At 35.7% G+C, this 19158-nt stretch overlaps 3 protein-coding genes across 7 annotated transcripts; 1 reads left to right on the top strand and 2 right to left on the bottom strand.

Annotated features, from left to right (window-relative positions):
- Positions 1–1189: 1189 nt before the first annotated feature.
- On the bottom strand, positions 1190–10170 carry LOC129242943 (DCN1-like protein 4). 5 transcript variants are annotated; one of them, XM_054879898.1, is made up of 7 exons: positions 9926–10170; positions 9033–9221; positions 8581–8978; positions 5751–5842; positions 5433–5686; positions 2323–2530; positions 1190–2263 (listed from the first exon to the last, which is right to left on the bottom strand). In XM_054879898.1, the coding sequence occupies exons 3-7, from the start codon at positions 8685–8687 to the stop codon at positions 2190–2192; spliced, it is 735 nt and encodes a 244-aa protein (XP_054735873.1). In that variant the 5' UTR covers positions 8688–8978; positions 9033–9221; positions 9926–10170; the 3' UTR covers positions 1190–2189. The 5 variants fall into 5 exon arrangements, with proteins under 5 accessions (XP_054735873.1, XP_054735874.1, XP_054735875.1 ...); XM_054879899.1 differs by lacking the exon at positions 9926–10170 and adding an exon at positions 9382–9400; XM_054879900.1 differs by lacking the exon at positions 9033–9221.
- An 818-nt stretch (positions 10171–10988) lies between these two features.
- Positions 10989–12363, top strand: LOC129242942 (protein FRG1 homolog). Its single transcript, XM_054879897.1, has 4 exons — positions 10989–11076; positions 11142–11529; positions 11838–12037; positions 12111–12363. The coding sequence occupies exons 1-4, from the start codon at positions 11018–11020 to the stop codon at positions 12256–12258; spliced, it is 795 nt and encodes a 264-aa protein (XP_054735872.1). The 5' UTR covers positions 10989–11017; the 3' UTR covers positions 12259–12363.
- A 3940-nt stretch (positions 12364–16303) lies between these two features.
- Positions 16304–17520, bottom strand: LOC129242941 (RNA-binding protein Rsf1). Its single transcript, XM_054879895.1, has one exon. It carries the CDS (start codon positions 17371–17373, stop codon positions 16768–16770), a length of 606 nt encoding a protein of 201 aa, XP_054735870.1. The 5' UTR covers positions 17374–17520; the 3' UTR covers positions 16304–16767.
- Positions 17521–19158: the final 1638 nt, after the last annotated feature.

Genomic DNA, 19158 nt, shown 5'->3' with positions numbered 1-19158 from the left:
CAAAGATTTCTGCCAAATTCACGGAGAACCTTCTATGTTCTTTTAACCGTGCATTTTATGTTGAAAGGTGATCTCAATTTAAAGCTTGTTGTTTGTTGTTGTTTTTACAGGAATGGTAGCCCTGTCTGTGTAGGGCATATCACCGGTCATCTTCGTCTAGCTCATCTAGGGGTAGGCCCAGGAAACATGCTGTTTCGACAGGTCGGGTCCAGAGGGGGAGGGGTGTTAGATGAGTCGGTTTTAGGGGGTATGTGAAGAGGTGGTTAGTGTCGTGAGGGGTATCTTCACATGCCGGACATGTGTTTGGAATGTTGGGGTCGATTCTGAATATGTAGGAGTTTAACCTGCTACAGTATCCAGAACGTAGTTGTGCCAGTGTTACACGAGTCTCACGGGGAAGCTGGAGCTCTTCGTCTGCAATAGGTGGTGGTTGGACTCCGATTACGGTATTCACGGGACGGGAGTTCATGAAGGTGGTGACGGTCTCCCGGTGGATGTCGTTTATTGACTGTCTAAATACTGTCCGGTTCAGGTGGTTGCGGTCAGTTTTGTCCTGGATTTCGTCAGCGTAGTCTAAAAGGTGTCTCCTGACGTGCCTGGGAGGCGGCTCAGGCTCAAGCAGGTGTCTGCAGGGGTGAAACCTATGAAAAGTAATTCACACGAGTTTTGTTTAATTTAAACACTTGTAATTGTTGATTTAGCAGGGTGACTCGAACTCCACGACAGTTGGGCCTACGTAACTGGAATGAACGGGATTTATATCTGGCCAAAGACTCTCAATTTAGCAACTATACATTAAAAATACAAATGGGTAATGTTCTGTGATGTCACCACTACTACACTTCTTTTTCTCCCCGACAGTTTATTCAACTTTATCGTAAGGACTTGAATTTAAATCGGGACCAGGACTGCCACTCTAGCAAAATTCCTCAAAAATCGATGGGGAATATTTTATAATGTTAAAACAACAACACAGATAAGTAATGAGGCGTTCCCATGACAGCGGGTTCTACGTAACCGAAACGACTCGAATTTATATCTGGTGAAGGACTGTCACATCAGCAGCATTCCTCGTATATGTATAGAACAACAACAACGTAAATAATGAGAGGGTTTTCCCCATAGAGTTTGTATGCGAATTTCAATGCCGAGTATCTATACGCCCATCCGAATAAATTAGAAGCAATGATTGTTTTACAACTTAAACTCATAATTCTTATTATTTTTATATTTAATTTTATGTTTTTAATTTTGAATATGTTTTGTATGTATCTCAGATTTTCTTATTTTTTGTTTTTTAACATTAATTATCAAAGTTGACGCGAGTTATTTTCGCTTTTCCACAGTCTCACGCAATCAGTATATTTAACTGATTTTAAACATGCTTTCCTTCATTGGCATCATCACCGTCATTATTACAATTATTATCATTATTATTACCATTACTAAATACTAAATGTTCCAAATATGACTACATATATGCATTTGTTTACTTTCAGTTTTTTGTTTTTTTTTTTTTCAGTTTGGGATAATTGGGCTGAATATCATGAATATTCCAAATGCTACCACTATAAATGTATCACTTTAACACATGCAATTTACAAGATAGTTGTTCGGCATAATTTTTTAGATGAATGCTGGTATGTTGTGATAGATAAGTCTATTGTGCCATGCCCAATGTATGCATGCATATTTTATGTGGTTTATATGTATGCCTATATATACGCAGTGTTGGCCTTTGCTTCAAATTTCACCTTTTCATTATCAATGGTAACTTATTTGTAATCATTATGATTTATATTAGTAAGAAGCAAACAATAGTAGATACTATTTATTGTAGTAGTAGTTTTTGTGGTTTTGTTTCTGTTATCATAATAGTAATACGTTAAATGTACTCATTCATTATTCATGTTTTAATGTTGTTGTTTTGTTTTGTTTTTTAAGTGAATCATTCATTTAGTTTTTTGTTTGCATTTGTTTTGGGTAATTGGTTGACTGATTGGTACCTCTTGTAGTAGTAGTTGTTGTTGTTGTTATAAGTTTTGAATTTGTTTACTGTTTTGCTTTGGAATATGCTGTTTTTTGTTTATTTGTGGTACTTGAGTTTCATTTTAGTTGATCCTTTTGTAGTTGTGTTATTAATTGTGGTTTCTTTTTAATATCATAAATTTTATATTTTAAAGATAATTTCAGCTTATTGCAGTACTCGTGCATGTGCGTTGCAGTCGTAACCATTCCACAAATTCATCTAACATAACAGGCCCTGAAATGGCGGTAAAAACATATTAGTTGGTCTACTCAAACATTAGTTGTAATACTCACATGCTCCATCAATATCGTAGTTCGTCAAATCGTTGTTGATTGTGCGCGAGAACTCAAGTATGTTACACCACTGATCCTTGTTAATAACTTTGTACTTTGATTGATCGAGGAATTGCGCGAAATGCGGGTAGAGTGGCCAATGTTTGCCGAGCAGCAAATGTAGCATTGCTTTTGCTGTATTTATATCCATGCTGCGCTGATCGGAATCCTGAAAGTCAACAAACGTTAATTGCGCGAGAAAATAAAAATTAGTATTATAGCATAAATCAAACTTTTTTTTACAAAAATATTAAGGGGTAAGGGGAATTTTCAAACAATTTAATTTTTTTTTGCATTTTATTAATTTAATTAATTAATGTACAATAATATCTCAAAAATATTTTGTGAAAATTTGAAGTGAATCCAACAAATACTTTTCGAGTTACTCAACATTTACAAAAGGCCACTCGGGCGCTCTGGAGTGTTCGTATGTTGAAAAAATGGATGCTGCACATATGAAAATGGCAGATAAGCGTGCTAACGATAACACTCGAGAAGGTAGAAAGCTAAGTAGGCAATAGCAAATCGATATTTTGGAAACTGCTATCACGGCTGAAGAACTATTATAATATATGGCCCAGGAATAGATGACGCAGTGTAAGTAATTAAATAATTCGTATAACTCTACATAAATCGATAGCAAAACTTTAAATGCGTTTTTCTCAAAACTATGTTTTTGAACTGGTAATCAATGTAGCTTAAAAACAGCTTGGTAGATTTCAATAAAATTTATACTGCTTTTGAAAAACATAAAAAACTTGAGCCTGATCGAAGTGTTTTTTTGTTTAAAAAATGTCGATTTCTTTAAACTATTAATTGTCGGTTTTTGTCTCGAAAATCTAAAAAATATTTCCTGAGGCCGCCATATTGTTAATTTCGAAAAAAAAGCTTTGATCAGGCACAATATTATCTATTAATAAAACTAATTTCTCTTGGACTTATGATGATCCCCGCAAGGGACTTCTGGAGAAATGGGCTCCACACAAACGGCGATAACTTTTACAATAATTTGAGTTTTTTTTTTTAATTTTGCTAAAGTCAAGTCGAAATATGATGTATTAATGCTATGCTTTAATTTTTGTAAAATAAAGCAATTGACTAGCAAAAAAAAAATTATTGAAATTCAACATTTACTTAGTCTTGTCATAAATTCTGTGACAAATTTTACAATGCGAGAAGAAATTCGCAGGAAAAAATTCCGTTATCTTTGCATTTGTTCGCATGTATTGTCTATTCATAAATTATACTCAGTTTCGGGGCAAATTTCGCTTGTCAACGTTGGAGTGGGCGGCTAAGGAAAATAGCATTGCAGTGATTGCATTACAAAAGTGTGGTAAAAGTGCAAGTGAGATTTACGAATTGCGGAAAAACTTAATATTTCGAGAATATTTGTTTACCGCACGATCAATCGTACTTCCCCAACGTCTTAAGTGACAGACAGAAAATGAAGTGGTCGTCCTCGCGTGGTTCGAACTAGTGCAGCCATAAAAGGCGTTTGAGAAATAGTCCGCAGAAATCCCCCTACAAAGCAGAGAGCCATGTCCAGGGTAATGAACGTGTGTCGACCAGATCCTTGTCAAGACTAATTAGAGATGATCTCCACATGAAAGCTTTCCGTCGCTCAACTGGTCATCTTTTGACAACGCGCTTAAAGAAAATTAGACTCGCCTGATGCAAGCAGCTTCTTCGGTGGTAGGAGGTCAACGACCATGAAAATATTAGATAAGAAAATGTTCACCGTTGAAGAAGTTTTTAATAAGAAAAACGACAAAATCTATGCTAAAACCTCTAAAGACGTAAAAAATGTTGTTTGGTTTGGTGGGGAGTGTCTTGTAAAGGTGTTACAATACTTCATGTCTGCGAAAAACGGGTTCAAACCGGGACAAAAGTTTACCAGGAGGATGTCTTAGAAGGCGTGGTGAAGTAGTTGAGCACTACTATATTCAATGGAGAGCGTTGGATATTCTAGCAAGATTCCGCTCCAGCTCATAAGGCGAAAACCACCCAGCAGTGGGTAAAAACAATAATATTCCTGGGTTCATAGCCGCAGAAGATTGGCTGTCTGTAAGATCTGAATCAATTGGATTACAGTTTGTGGGCAGAATTGGAGAACATAGTCGAAGACCTCACAGAAATTTGGAGAGTCTCAAAAAATCTTTGGTTTGACCGGCGACGTCAATATCCGGGGAAACCGTGCGTTCTGCAATAGCTGAATGGTCTAATCGTTTGAAGGCTTGAGTAAAAGCAAATGGTGACCCATTGAATGAATAGTGAATGGTGACCGAATGTGAATTTAATTTTTTTTTTAATATTTACATGATTAAATAAAACTAATTTCATTAAAAAAAAGCATTATAATTGCATATCTATAACGGACTTAACTTGTAACAGAACTACTATCAGTTCTAACCGTGCCAACAGCTGCCCGTCAAGGTATTGTCCTGATTTACATAGATATGTTACTCAAGGCTGAAATCCGTATTATATTAGGCGATTTTAACATTTATAATTTAAGCCTACGGCATGATAGTAGTATAATTTGTATTTGCAAAGCAAACTCGCAAATCAATTTAAGCGGGCGAAGCCAATGGTATGCCAAGTTTGTTCACTGAATGAAAATTATAGAATTAATAATCGACCATTCGTCCTGGGATAGAACGGATTTAATTATCAAAGGTATCCCACGACAGTCGACAGTCGTAATCAGAACAACACGGATTTATATCCGGCCAAGGACTGTCACTTCAGCAGCATTCCTCTATATGCATGGGGAATGTTTATGCTGATACAACAACAACCACATCAAAGGTGTCCCCTAAATTTGATTTATTGATTTCTAAAGATAACTAGAACTTCATATCGACGCATAGTGCGGGAAGTGTGAGAACATTCCAAACATTCTCAAGACGGCCGGTTTAATGTATCGCAATGTCTCGGGCTTTACCTGACTTTCAACGACTGTTGTTTCAACAATTTACCCCTATAAGCATCCGCTAATTGTTGAGAACCTCACAAAATACGAACCCAAATGTTTTCATCGTTTTCTTTTTCTGATGTAAAATTAACCTTACCTTGGCAAAATCGTACGCATATCTGTATACGCTTTTGAAGACATTTGGATCGTTGAGTATACTTTTTAAATAGTCTAATTTAGATTGCATTTTTGCAGCAGAATCACATTCCAATTCGGTGAGGCCTTTTAACCATTCACAACGACTAAAGAAGCCCATTTGTGTGGCGCCCATTTTGTAGGCTAACACAAGCATCACAACATTTTCCGGCTCAACGCCAATATCATCGCAGAATTTCTCCATGCCATCAGGACCTGTATAGTGAATAGTAAACGAAGGTTATAGTAAAGTTAAAAATAAAATACTACCAATACTTACCTAGTGTGTCCGGTTCATCGGGATTTGTGTATTTGCAAAACCAATCGGCACAACGCTTTTGGCTGAAACAATCTTCAGCCTTGATGTGGCGTCTACAAATAGGAAATCGCAAATAAGCACATACTATTGCTAATAATCGGCAAAAATATATTTTTTTGTATATTTTTTTGTATATATGTATGTGTGTGTATATAGTTTCAAATATAATTTCAATACTTTTCCATTTGCGCGAAAAAAATGTGTACCAAAATTGGTGAAATAAAAAATACTAATTTTAGTTGGATATAAATGCGCGTAACTAAGTTAGAGACGCGTAGAATAAAAATAAAATAAAAAAAATATTCAAGACAAGAAGAAAGTATTGCAGTTTCGATTTTTATTATTGTTTTTGTTGCCTTCCCCTATAAATAGCCACACCACATTAAGCAATAACAAACCAAAACAGCATAAGGCAGCAAACGAAGAGCAGAGTACAAAAAAAAAAACAAATGTCACAGTATCATCGATGAAGGAACCGATGGAAATTGAAACTATTACAAACACAGAAAAATCAAGAAAATTAGCTATGCGCATGTAAACAGATGATATCATAAAGAGACTATGCAGCGTACCCACGCGCTACTTCAGGCACATGATGGATTCAAATAGAAATTATATTTAATACGCACTACCCGTGGGCAAAACGAAATGAACGGAAGGCTTAAATAACATATGCATTTGCCACATTTTCCAAACGATTTATCTCTCTGCTAAATGCTGCCCCAACTATAATTACAGCTTCCAACAAGTTAGGAAGGAATATATGCGTTTCATAGCACTACCTGTTGGTTATACTGATCTTAGGTATCTTCAACTTCATTACTGCACTATGTATAGTACGTAGCTCCAATAGCTCCAACACTTCTACTCGCAAAATTATGACTAACAGTCACAGCGAAATTGCATGTCTACGACACCAAGACTCCATGATGTTATCAGTGAAATAGCAGAAACAATAACAACTCGGCAAAATAACTGATAAAATGCGAATTATACAGTCAGTTATCAATGAAACTGATGTAGAAGTTCTAGACATACGGAGTGCTTTGCCGTATTTAGCAGGGAGAAAAATTATTTTTTAAAAATAAAAGAATTTCGAGTTGAAATACCAGTAAAAAATAAAAGAACTTCGAGCTAAAACACCAGTACAAAATAAAAGAATTTCGAGTTGAAATACCAGTAAAAAATAAAAGAATTAAGAGTTAAAATACTAGTAACTAAAGTAACTAAAAAAATGTCTATAAACTTTTCAGGATATGATACTCCTCATCATTGTTAGATTCGACCAACGGCACAATGATGTGACATTTAAATTTTTTTGCTTGGAACTTTTTTAAAAATATATTTCTGTAATTAACACGTTTAAAAAAAAAAACAAATATCATACAGTACTGTGAAAAACAAGAGCAACAAAAAAGAGTAAGTCAATATAAAAAAGGGATTTTATACACGGACGCGGCCGCCGTAGCCGAATGGATCGTGCGTGACTACCATTCGGAAGGCATATGTTCGAAACTCCTTGAAACACAAAAATGAAGAACTAGTTTTTTTCTAATAGCGGTCGCCTTTCGGCGGACAATGCGAACCTCCGAGTGTATTTCTGCCATGAAAAAGCTTCTTATAAAACATATCTACCATTTGGAGTCGGCTTAAAACTGTAGGTCTCTCCATTTGTGGAACAACATCAAGATGGACGCCACAAATAAGAGGAGCGCGGCCAAACATCTAAAAAGGTGTTTATATGACATATAAGCCAGTTATATAGAAATAATTTAGAGCCATTACCATTATCTACCAGAGTGGCCAAAGCTAACCGCACAATAAGTCTAGAAAAGGTACGATATTTCAAATATCTAAGTTGGTGGATGACTGGGACAAGGAAAGCAAATTAACGGCAGAAGGTCGGAAAATTGGATTAACACTAATCCTACCGATACTTTTTGTTTCCTATTCATATGACTCGTCGTTAAAATGTTATATATGTATATTACTAAGTCTAACGAAAAACACGGTAAAACAATTAGCACGAGAGGAGTAAATCTCGAAAAATATATTCGATGTATTTTTTAATAAAATTCGTGAAGGCAAACGGCGATTTAATAATGTTATTTCTAAGAACTTCTGACCAAAAGTTTAAAATGGGTAATTTGACTCGTCATGGTAGGTTTAATGTTAATTAATCTAACTCTTCTTTATGAACGCGCAACATGAACTTTTTAAAATATAAGTATGAAGCACCGAAATTTTTTTAAATCACTCTAAGGCTATCTGCGATTCGAGTAGTAGGACCGTTTGCGGTCTGCATTAAATTGCTTATTCACTTTTTAACACAAATCAAGCTTAGGTAACTGTAAGTATGATTAGAAATTTCGAAATGTTTACAAGTACATTATGAGCAAAAAAATTTTTTGGAGCGCGTAAATGACGGAAATTTTGTTTATCAACTTTATTGAATTTTTTTGCACAGTACCGTGAGGTCAGTATATTTTTTGTGCGACACTTTTTTTTATAAAATTATACCATTCATGACGACGCTTATCAACGATTTGCTGAATAGTTTAGTACAAACTTTCGGCACGTAAACGTAGTAATTAAAAATAAATGCCTTATCAGTTGACTGTATATTGTTAGATTGAATGTATGAAATTTCAGAAAAAAGGTGCTTTTGTTTATGTTGCGTGTGGTTGTTGCACATTTTTAAACGAATGAATGAATGCTAATGGATATTATAGTTTTTAGTTTTGACCTTTGTAAGTTTATTGAAGTTTAAATAAGTTCTAAGTTAAATTACCTGCTAGTATGTTGTGTTGTCGCATATCCACCGCGTGGTCGCTTGGAATTTGCACGTTCCTCTTCGCCCCCCATATCGTGATTCGAACGTCGTTTACCGCGGGGCATAGCAAACACCTTAAAGTTTATTAAAAGCGTGTGCGTACGTATAAAAGAAACCAAAATTATATGCGTATCTTTTGTATTTAGATGATTATCGGTTCTTGTGAATAACTATAAATTTGTCAGCAGGCCGGTAGCTCTTTTTCTCTTTTCTTCTGTTAATCTCTATATGTGCGTGTGCCGATGTATCCGTATGAGTGTATAGCAATTTAGCGTAGAACGTTCGCTTCAATGTAATTTTTGACTTCTTTACTTGAAATTTATTATAAAAATAGCTCCTCTTCAATGCAGACAATTCTGAAAAAAGAAATTATGAAATATTTTTAATAAGAATTTCAATAATTAATTTACTTGGTCTGCTTTTAGGCTTTCGAGCATCGTTTTATTACGCACTCGATTTTTCACACAGCTGGTGGTTGTAGCAAATGTCAAACAAGCACCATAAACAAAAGTACTTGTGGGCTGACTGTTTGATAGGAAATTAAAGAGCGCAACACAACGTCATACGGAGAAAATGCAGAGCAACAACGCCAGCATGAGCTAAAAAAAGAGAAATTTTTTATAGATGCATATGAACTACAAACGAGGCACCGCACAGGATAGTGGGTGGACATTAAAAAATTCATTCATCCATTGTAAGTAACGGAAAGACCATTTGACCATTATCACTTTAATATGCATATAAAAGCACGCTTCCTACCAATTAGTTGCAGATTTTCTATGAAATCTATACAATAAATAATGAGGTTTATATTAACAATGTTGTTTCTATTTCCCGGAATATCTCTTTCCAAGCGTAGGTAGAGCTAATAATGTATTTTCTTGCAGTTTCCGGATCGTGCGTGAACCAAGCGTAAATATACTCGTGCCTTCTAGCCGACATCACCGGCACCGAACACTGTGAACTTCATGCACAAGAAAGCTATTAGCATTTTGACACTTCTTTTTGATGTGCCTATTCGCGGCATATCCTGCCCCAACATTTATATGCGATTTGTTGGCTCCTATTTTTCGCTTACTCCCAATGTCCTATACAGCCCCGCTCTCGTCATGCTTTTTAATAAAAGCACCCATTGCGTCGACGTTGTCGCCGCTGCTATGAATTTGCATGCGGTTCTTTCTTCACTCTATATGCGGCTTCATTTGCTATTTCCGCACCTCAAAGGCACTTCAAATTAACGAATGCAATTTATTTTGAACTAAATTCACAAACAAATAGATAAATATAATTGAGCTTTTATTACCCGTTGAATGGATGTAACTATTTTATAATGGCAACAAGAATTTCTCTTTTTGGTGTATTTAGATTTGTGTGGAATGAAATCGACTGCAGTTCGAAGAATGGTACAAGCTCGTTCAGTGATGGCTAATTTGACAATTTGCATTATTGAATTCTAATTGGCATGTGCTTTTTGTTATTGTACACACAGGGATGAAATAAAACAAAAATTTATTTAACAAACTGCTTACTATGAAATAAAAATGTAGATTTTTTCATCGCTTATGTAGTTTAAAATATTGTGTAAATGAAAATGTGAAAAGCCTGTTCCTTTGTCTTTTAAGAATTCTTTCAACAGTAGACGCGGTATACCTACAACTTTTATTCTTTAACTTGCTCACCATATGACTTCCTAAAAATTACACGAAATTACAGATATGATATAGGCTACAAGCATGTGTTAGGCAGCTTCATTTTAAAGATGTCAGCGTCAGGAAAACCGCTGAAAATTCTCTTTTCGTTGAAAATGCTCCTTGTCAAAGGAGTGCTCAGCTGCTGAAATTGAACGCAAAAATATCCATCGCCTTGAAGGAAATATTACAAGACAATTTCGTAAAAGCTGAGTTCGCTATAGCAGCTTGTTTGGTTATATTTTACGATTTTCTAGTTGAAATGTCAAATGATCATGCTTCATTGTTGTTGTCTTATATGTCTACGCACATTCTCGTTGATACTTTGACAATTCAAACACCAAATTGAAAAAAAAACAATGTGCATGTAAATGTTGTTGTTAGTTTAGTGAAGTTACTTGCTATTACTTCGACTTGATATATTCTTTAATAGCCGATGGTTAAACTGCAAAAGTGTGAGGGTTTTGAAGAACCAATAGACAACACATGTGACATTTAAAGACTACATAATTTTGCAGTCTTCGAATAAAATAACTAAATCACTACAAATTTTAATTATGTAAAGTATAAATGCGTTTGACGGCAAAACTTAGTTTTCCCATTTTAGTATTTAAATCGAACAGAAATACAACCCTGTTGAACTCCAGGGCGCATTGAACACCGCCATATAAACACAAGTTTGTTTCTGCTAAAATTTTGTGAGAAATATGTCGGCATATGATAACGTGAGGGTAGGAAAATTAGTGCTAAAGGGTGAAAAACCGAAGTAAATATAATTGAAGTATATTTAACATAAAGAAATACTTGCAATAATTTGAAATCGTACTTTAGAAAATCAAAGAAGCACAAACGGGACAAAGAACACAAAGATAAAGACAAGGCGAAAAAACGTAGAACCGAAATAGATGAAGATGCACTTCGACATGGCGGATGGTGGTTGGCAAAGAGTACACCTGAAATAAGTGGCGCAATTGCTATCGAATTTGGTGAACGCTCCTATTTGAAAGCGCTAGATAATGGTCTGTTCACACTAGGTCCACCACACAACGAAGGCGACGGTCCAGAACCTGAAGAAATATTCACAGCTTTCCCTATAAACGACACAAAGATATCAATTAAATCTGGCTATGGAAAATATTTGAAAATCGAAAAGGATGGGATGGTTACAGGACGTTCAGAAGCTGTTGGTAGCATGGAGCAATGGGAACCCATTTTTCAGGTAAGTAAACTAATGCCAACTAAATGAGACCTCCGTAGCCGAAAGGGGGTGCTGCATGACAGAAATGATAGAAAGTTGTTTTATAAAATAAAAAATAACCGTCGCCCCGCGGCAGTATGTTTCTGCCATTATATAAGCTCCTCAAAAAAAATTTGCCGTTCAGAGTCGTCTCAAAACGGTAGGTCTCTCCATTTGTGGAACAAGATCAATACGCACGCCAGATGAGGAGCTCGGCCAATAAATATTTATATATTTACTTATAAGTAAATTATATGATTTTAAATAAATACTCATAACATGTATTGCAGGATGGCAGAATGGCCCTTCTTTCTGAATTGGGATTTTTCATGTCCATCGATCCAGAAGATGATGCTTGCGTAGCACTGCGAAAGAAAGTGACTGAGCATGAAATTTGTAAAATACGATGCAATGCGCAGCGCGAAGCCGAAGAGGATGAAGAACCAAAGGAAGAAAAGGGTGATCTGTCACAAGTAGAAAAGAATTATGTGTACGTGTAACTGATTTGTATATTATATATGCTACATATATATGTATGTAATAATTTTTCTATTATCCTACAGCAAAAAGTTTCAGAAATTCCAGGACAAGAAATTACGTATCAACAAAAATGATGTCAAAGAACTTGAAGTAGCAAAGGAGCATGGCACTTTACATGAAGCTTTATTGGATCGACGTAGCAAAATGAAAGCGGATAGATATTGCAAATAAATATTAAAACAAAAAAAAAAATTGAAGGTACTGCTTTTAAATTTTGAACAAGATAGCAATCAAAATACAAGCTTAATAAAACTAGTTGATAATACAACAGAAAAATAGTACTGTATTCGTAATGCCAAATTTGTAGAGCATTCAAGTAACAACGTGTACAACTCTATAGTACTACTATTTTATAACTTAAACAAAACATCCAAGCTTGTGAACTCACGATAATATACCTATAACACCTTTAAAAGTTTGACCTTCTCCTATTGCAGTGTATGAGGCGTGTGTCGATACTGATCCACATGTGGATATGGACGGAAAATTTAATTCTATCCTTAGTATACCCAATGGCCCAAAAGATTTTTTATGTGCACCTTCTATTTTCCACTGGAACGACTGTGAGCATTTTTAAGAAGTAACATAAACATTTTGTTACATTCTTCCCCAAAGGATTTGTAGCTGAAAATGTACTCGGGATACTTAAAGTAATTTTAATGCGATTACCTACTTAACAATAAATACAGACTTGGGCTGAATAGTTAAAATAATTATAGGTCGATGTATTGTACACAACATTTGCTGTTTGGCACATGACAAACATTGAAGATGAAACATTAATAGAAGATGAAGGACTTGAAAATTACACAAATGTCTAAGAAATCATTTTTTCTATATTTTCAAAAAGAATATTTCTTGAAAAATTATGACGAGATGTATGAAGAATAAAACGGAAACAGGGCGTGTCAGAGGGAGGATCCATGTTTGGAATGCATGGGTGTTCCAAATCTATTTTAAACTACCGAAGAGAATTGATAGGTGACGTTATTGTTGTAACAACTTTAAAAATGCCATATATGTACATTTTTAGGAATGGTGCTTAGGTGTCAGTCCTTGACCAGATATAATGTTCACCAATGAATGAATTTATAATGTAAATCAGGTATGCATTTCGACCACCACGGTCTTTCGGGCCCTGTACTTCACCGTACTATGTTATCCAAACCAAATTCTCTTAATAAACCTTAAAATCGAGCAGAGTTAGGCAGCGAGTATGCATGTGCTTTTTTTGCGACAGAGATATCTACTCCTTCGCTCTATAGCATCAGTGAACTATATCACAAACTTCTGCACGTTTCCACGGCAGTCGGATCTACGTAACCGGAACGACCCGGATTTATATCCGGCCAAGGACTGTCACTTCAGCAGCATTCCTCGCATATGTATGGGGAATGTTTATGCTGCTATAACAACAAACTTCTGCAGTGACTTGAGAGAATTCTAAATTGTCTTGAGGAAGAGTTATCAGTTGCCTGTACTTCTTTTGTTTATACTCCCCAGAAAGGAATTCGCCTGGCGTAGCCCCATAGTTTGGTGGTACGTCGCGTAGCCTTAGCTCTTCGCTTTATTGGTGTGTTGTGCCATGGCAAGGAAGTGCTTGGAGCCTTTTAATAACGAGGCCTCAGCCGCCCTAGCCAATTTATGCGCTACCTCGATCCTCGGTACACATGCATTCCTAGTAAATTCAGCTTCTTGATGCACTCAAAATCTAACGATAACTTAAACCCAAATCATGCCAACATCTTGAATGCCGCCTGATTCAAGAGAATCAGAAGTTAATGGAAATTCACTCATTTCCGCTAACGCAGAAAAGACTACAGTAGGAAGACCAGTGCGCCGAAGACTTCTCATAAACTACATTTTTAACAACAAAAAGTATCTCCAATATAATAAAAAATACCGAAACTGGAATAGAGATTCTCTCAGACAAATTAAAATCCGTAACCTTTTAGCAGCTCTGGGTTCGTTTTAATTATTAGGAGGTAGAGCAACTGCTACTAATATCGAACTTAATGTTAAGCACCTATGTATGAATAAAGAACTATTTTGAAAATTCATTAACTAGTATTTTTTTTCTATGGACTATGTGAATATTTCCAAAATAATACAATAATTCTGATGGGGCAAAATATTAAGGAATTTCTAACTAAAAAAATCCGAAGCACATATTTCATCAACTTTTTTTTTCTAATAAGCATTTTATAAGGAAATTTTCAATTTCTTCGTGTACAGATTTATAGGTGCGCAACTGTATATATACTATATACATACATACATGCGTACATATACATTTCAAGCAATTGCTTTTGGATGAATCACGATTACTCATTGAAATTCTCAATACAATAGGTGTTCGGAGAGGTGCTTAAGCTAGTAATTTATTTTGCAAAAAAAAAAACCCTTTATATACATATTTACGCACATATATTATGTGCACCATACATACTATGGATAGAAGCTGAGCTCTTGTCCAATTCGGATCAATAAATAGTATGCTTTTGTGTTAAAAACCTGTGTGCCTTTAGGTCAAACACCTTTAAGGCGATAATTAATAAGTGAAGTATAGGCAAACTAGAATGTTAAGGTAAATTTCGTGGGAATTGTCCACTAAAAATAATTTATAATTAAATCCCCTTAAATGAAACTAGTTAAGTGAAGATAAATTATTTCATACCATTATGCCCCAAATTTTAAATAATTATTCAAATGAAATGTTTGTCCCTTAACGTAATATTACAGCTGCACTGCACAATTTAAGATAGCGATAAGATCGTGTACATCTAAATCAAACAATTTTTACAAGTAGTGCCATTACTAAGGCAGATTTCTGCAACCCAGCCAGTTCTTATCTTGCTGTTGCGAGCAACCGACGCAAGCCAATCATGCAGTGAAACTGTAGTATTGCGTTTACGGACAATCCCAAAATATATGTAATAAAAATTTGAGTGAATATTTGCTTTGAAACTGTATATTATTTTAAATTGATGTGGAAATAATTCAGAGTTTTTGATGTCAATACATTTGCATTACTTCATCATATTTAGAAGTCAAAAAAATTTTACTCAATTATAACGTCGTTTCAATAAACCGATATTGTGTTCACAAAAAATGAAAATACTTCCACTATAGATAAAGTAGTTATTAAATGTTTAGCGTGTAAAAAACTATGAAGATACCCCTTACCATGCAATACTTACAATATTTTTAACTCATCATTAACTGTCGCTGAAACCAAAAACAGTTTGAAAACAGTCAGTTAGTGGGAAGAAAGTAGTGTTTCATAGTCAGTCCTTCATGTTAAATAGTCATTGGTATGTGTTTCAGTTCATGTTCGGCTGTACTACTGTTAATTGTGTAAGCTGGCATAGTGCATTTGAGGTTGCAAGCGGGATATTGGCCCGCCAACGTTTAACGCGTTTACCCTACCGACTAAGGGTTTTTGAATGGTTGTACCCAACAATTAATGCATAGTTTCGTAGCGTAACATGACGTTATTGCATTAAACATTTAGCAGGGGGTACAATAGTCGGTTTCAGGAGGGAAAGGGGGTATACATGGGCAAGTACGAAGCATAGCATCTTTTTCAATTTGGTATGCGAAGTGTTTTTTAAGTTTTGTACGGAAGCGCAGACGGAGATAGATAAAAGATAGTTGGACGCGTTCTGTAACGAATGATACAATTCGGATTTTCAGTTTAGCTGATTACTTGATTGATTTGCGAGATATTGTGCGATGAATATGAAAAGCGGAAATGTGCGACGCAATGGTGGCAAACGAAAATAAAAGGCGGAGGACTGAGTTTAAAAATGTTGGAAGTTTTGGAAAACGTGTTTCGTGAGCGTAATATACAAACGAAGTACGATTAAAAAATGTTTAACGGAGGACATACTATAACTGATAGTTTCTGCGCTTGCTTAGTCCGCTTTATTAAACTTAGGAACGCGTGTGTAGACAGCGCTGGATTGAATATTCGAAGCTTGCTCTCTTCTTGGGTCTGCGTAGATAACATAAAACGTAGCCAATTCGGAGTTGCGAGGTTGGAGCTTGGAAAATGCGAATACGCGAGCGAGCATGTAAGGCGTGGATTTGAGGCTGGAAGTGTAGAATAATATACGTCGTATGTCGTAGTTGAAATGTTTGTGTAGATAAGATTAGCGAAAAATTAACATAAACTTTTATAAACGAAAATTCGAAGAAAATCAATACATCCAGATAATGTTTACGAATACTGTTAAGTATACATAGATATTGAAGATATTTTATTTGATTTTTTTTTGCGTAGTAACTTGGTTGTTTCGAATTAGCTTATAATTAGCGTTTAAATTTCGGTAGCGGTAGACATTTTCTATATATTATCATCATCGTGCTCATCATTGGTCTCATGATGTATATTTGCTCTACATTTACTTAAACCAATTAATGAATATTTTTTCGGTCTAAACACATGGTGTTTGTGTCGTATTTCGATAGCCCTTACACTTCTAAAACGAATTGCAATTTTGCATTTCTCAAATACTCTCAAAACTATGACTGCATATTTGTAATCTCCTAAATTTTTAAAACTGCTCTGTTGGTTCCACACAAATATGCGAGTTCCAACAGTCACCTCATCATGCTACCTTCTCTTAAACACAATATTTTTTCTTTTATACTTTGTTCTCTCCTGCTCTTCTTTGTTTAGAAGCGATGACCGACTGGTGAACGCGATCTGAAACGTCCTCCACCTTGGCTGCTGCCACCACTGCGACCGCCACTTCCGCTACCGTAGCCACCACTACCGCCGAACGAGCGTCCACTATCGCGTCCTCCGCTGCTGCTACCGTAGACGTCGCGTCGATTGAAGCCACTACTGCCGCCATCACGGCTGCTGTAACCTCCACCTTGGCGGCCACCACCGCCGGAATAACCGCGATCGTGGTAACGTCCACCACCACTACCAGAGCCACGTTGGCGATAACCGCCGCCACCGCCTCCACTATTGCTACGACGTCCGAAGTCACGTCGGCCACGGTCGCCCATACCACGACGGCCTTGACGTGGCCGGCCTTTGGAGATTTCCACACGTAGCTGTGAGCCTAACAATTCTGTACCATTGAGCACGTCACAGGCCTTTTCGGCGTCATCGCGATGTTCAAATTCCACAAAAGCGAAGCCTGGTGGATTAAAAGCAATCCAAACTGAATTTAACTTGCCATATTTGGTGAATTCTCCTTCCAAGTCGTCCTTCTTCACTTTATCGGTTAAATTACCGACATAGACGCGTGTGCCTCGTTGATCACCCATTTTCACTTTATTTTAAACTCAATTAATATGGAAAGCTACTAAATTTTTCACTTTTTCTGCTCACGTTGGTACACTTGCTGCTGCTCTGAATGGCTTCAATCGATTAAATTGTGTGTGTATAATAGTTTCTGTGCTTCGCTTTCAAAACGACGGGTGAAAAACAAAATGTCGGCATTTGGCTTGGTTCACATGCAGAGTTGCTTTTTCGGAACGGATGTGAATTGCAAAGTTCGAGCACATTTTTCGGAATTGTAATAGAATTATTAGAGGTAGTCATGACGATAATTGGATATTGTGTTTATAAATTAGTTGAAATGACATGAAGCTTTGGGTTTGTAGCAAGGCGAATCCCTTAAATGTGGTGTTGATAAATCAGCTCTTTTTTTTTTCTTTCGCCGTGTGTACGTGGCTGTTAGTTCAGAATAAAACAAAGCGAATTCATTATATGTTTTCTAGTTTCTCAATACTTTGCTTTGACAATCAAATGTACAAAACAGTTTTGTTGGTCTAGTGCGATCACCTTTAATGAATGCGCCTTGGTTTGTAGTAGTGGATAACGAGCAATATAAATATATAATATATTTGAAGCAATCTATCACTTTCATTTCATCAATATCACAAGACCGTTGTTCCAACAACATTACAAATATACTTTACTTTTTCAGAAGACGCTAGGTGTTCGCATGTCAGCTTTATGAAAATGTGAAAATTACTAAAAAAAAAAAACCTGTATTAACCCTGCCTTACCTTTGGAAATTATTTACATTGTAACAGATTTTGCATCGTATGTGATGACTTTTTGAACTCAGCTCCTAAAATAAGTGAATAGACCCGATTTTTGTAATGTTACAGTAGCCAATTTGGAAACATTTTTAATAGATTTTGGTTTGATTTTTTTAATTCGTCGAATACTGAATAAACTAAAAATTTTGTATCTGTAGTGTGCCCAATGGCCGACACTTTGTTCTGAGCGAAATTTAGTTTGTTTTTTTTCTTGTAAAATTCTTAGCGTTTTTGGGTACTTCTCGGTAAATTGCAAACGAATTTATTTTTGCTTCGTTTTTACGTTGTACCTCTGGTAATAGGTAAACATTTATCGTATTTCTCAAATATTATGACTCAATTGACTTACTTTTTAACTTAAAAAATCCAAATTACATTCCTTGACATGGAATATTAATGTGTCGGTAGACTCTTTACCGGTAGACAAAACTATTTTAATCGAAAAACTTGAAAAAAGCCTGCAAGTTGCTTGTAGTAAGTGCCAGTTCATTTCAAAAACGTTTTCAAATGCCAAGGTTATCGATGTGTTTGAATTTTACTTGCCGCAAGTGCTAAAATTTTACTAATTAGTTTTGAAATTTCTGTGTTAGTGTCCTTACAATTTCGATACCAATACCAATTAAAATTGTGAATACAATGAATCTTTCGGACTAACACTTTCACGTGGGGCTAGTGAGTAATAACGATTATTGTTTCGGACAAGACGGTGAGAATGTAGGATTGCGCGAGATATAACAAAAAGTTTAGAATAATTGAAATCCTATTACTACTCATAGTAAAAAAAATGAATTTGCTATTATTGTAGATAAAAAACAAAATATGCCCATATTTGGTTACCTAGACGGTAGAACTATAATTTTCGATTAATTTTTTATTTTGCATTAGGAAATTTAACTCGCAACAGAGCTTGTTCACAGTGTTGATACCTCTTTAGCTATCGATTATTTTTTACATTCTTAAATTCCATATGCCGATAATGCAGTGCAGTCATTTGATGCTTTT

Source organism: Anastrepha obliqua, chromosome 3 (genome assembly GCF_027943255.1).
Source record: "Anastrepha obliqua isolate idAnaObli1 chromosome 3, idAnaObli1_1.0, whole genome shotgun sequence".
Lineage (NCBI taxonomy): Eukaryota > Metazoa > Arthropoda > Insecta > Diptera > Tephritidae > Anastrepha > Anastrepha obliqua.
This window is presented reverse-complemented; position numbering and strand designations above follow the sequence as displayed.

What these genes read in the sequence shown, in the direction of transcription:
- LOC129242943 (XM_054879898.1), bottom strand. Translation starts at nt 8,687, where the DNA reads ATGCCCCGCGGTAAACGACGTTCGAATCACGATATGGGGGGCGAAGAG. An exon ending in ACAACACAACATACTAGCAG is followed by an intron (nt 5,843 to 8,580) that starts GTAATTTAACTT and finishes TCCTATTTGTAG; the next exon opens with ACGCCACATCAAGGCTGAAG. An exon ending in CTACGATATTGATGGAGCAT is followed by an intron (nt 2,264 to 2,322) that starts GTGAGTATTACA and finishes CCGCCATTTCAG; the next exon opens with GGCCTGTTATGTTAGATGAA.
- LOC129242942 (XM_054879897.1), top strand. Translation starts at nt 11,018, where the DNA reads ATGTCGGCATATGATAACGTGAGGGTAGGAAAATTAGTGCTAAAGGGT. An exon ending in CTAAAGGGTGAAAAACCGAA is followed by an intron (nt 11,077 to 11,141) that starts GTAAATATAATT and finishes ATCGTACTTTAG; the next exon opens with AAAATCAAAGAAGCACAAAC. An exon ending in CAAGTAGAAAAGAATTATGT is followed by an intron (nt 12,038 to 12,110) that starts GTACGTGTAACT and finishes ATTATCCTACAG; the next exon opens with CAAAAAGTTTCAGAAATTCC.
- LOC129242941 (XM_054879895.1), bottom strand. Translation starts at nt 17,373, where the DNA reads ATGGGTGATCAACGAGGCACACGCGTCTATGTCGGTAATTTAACCGAT.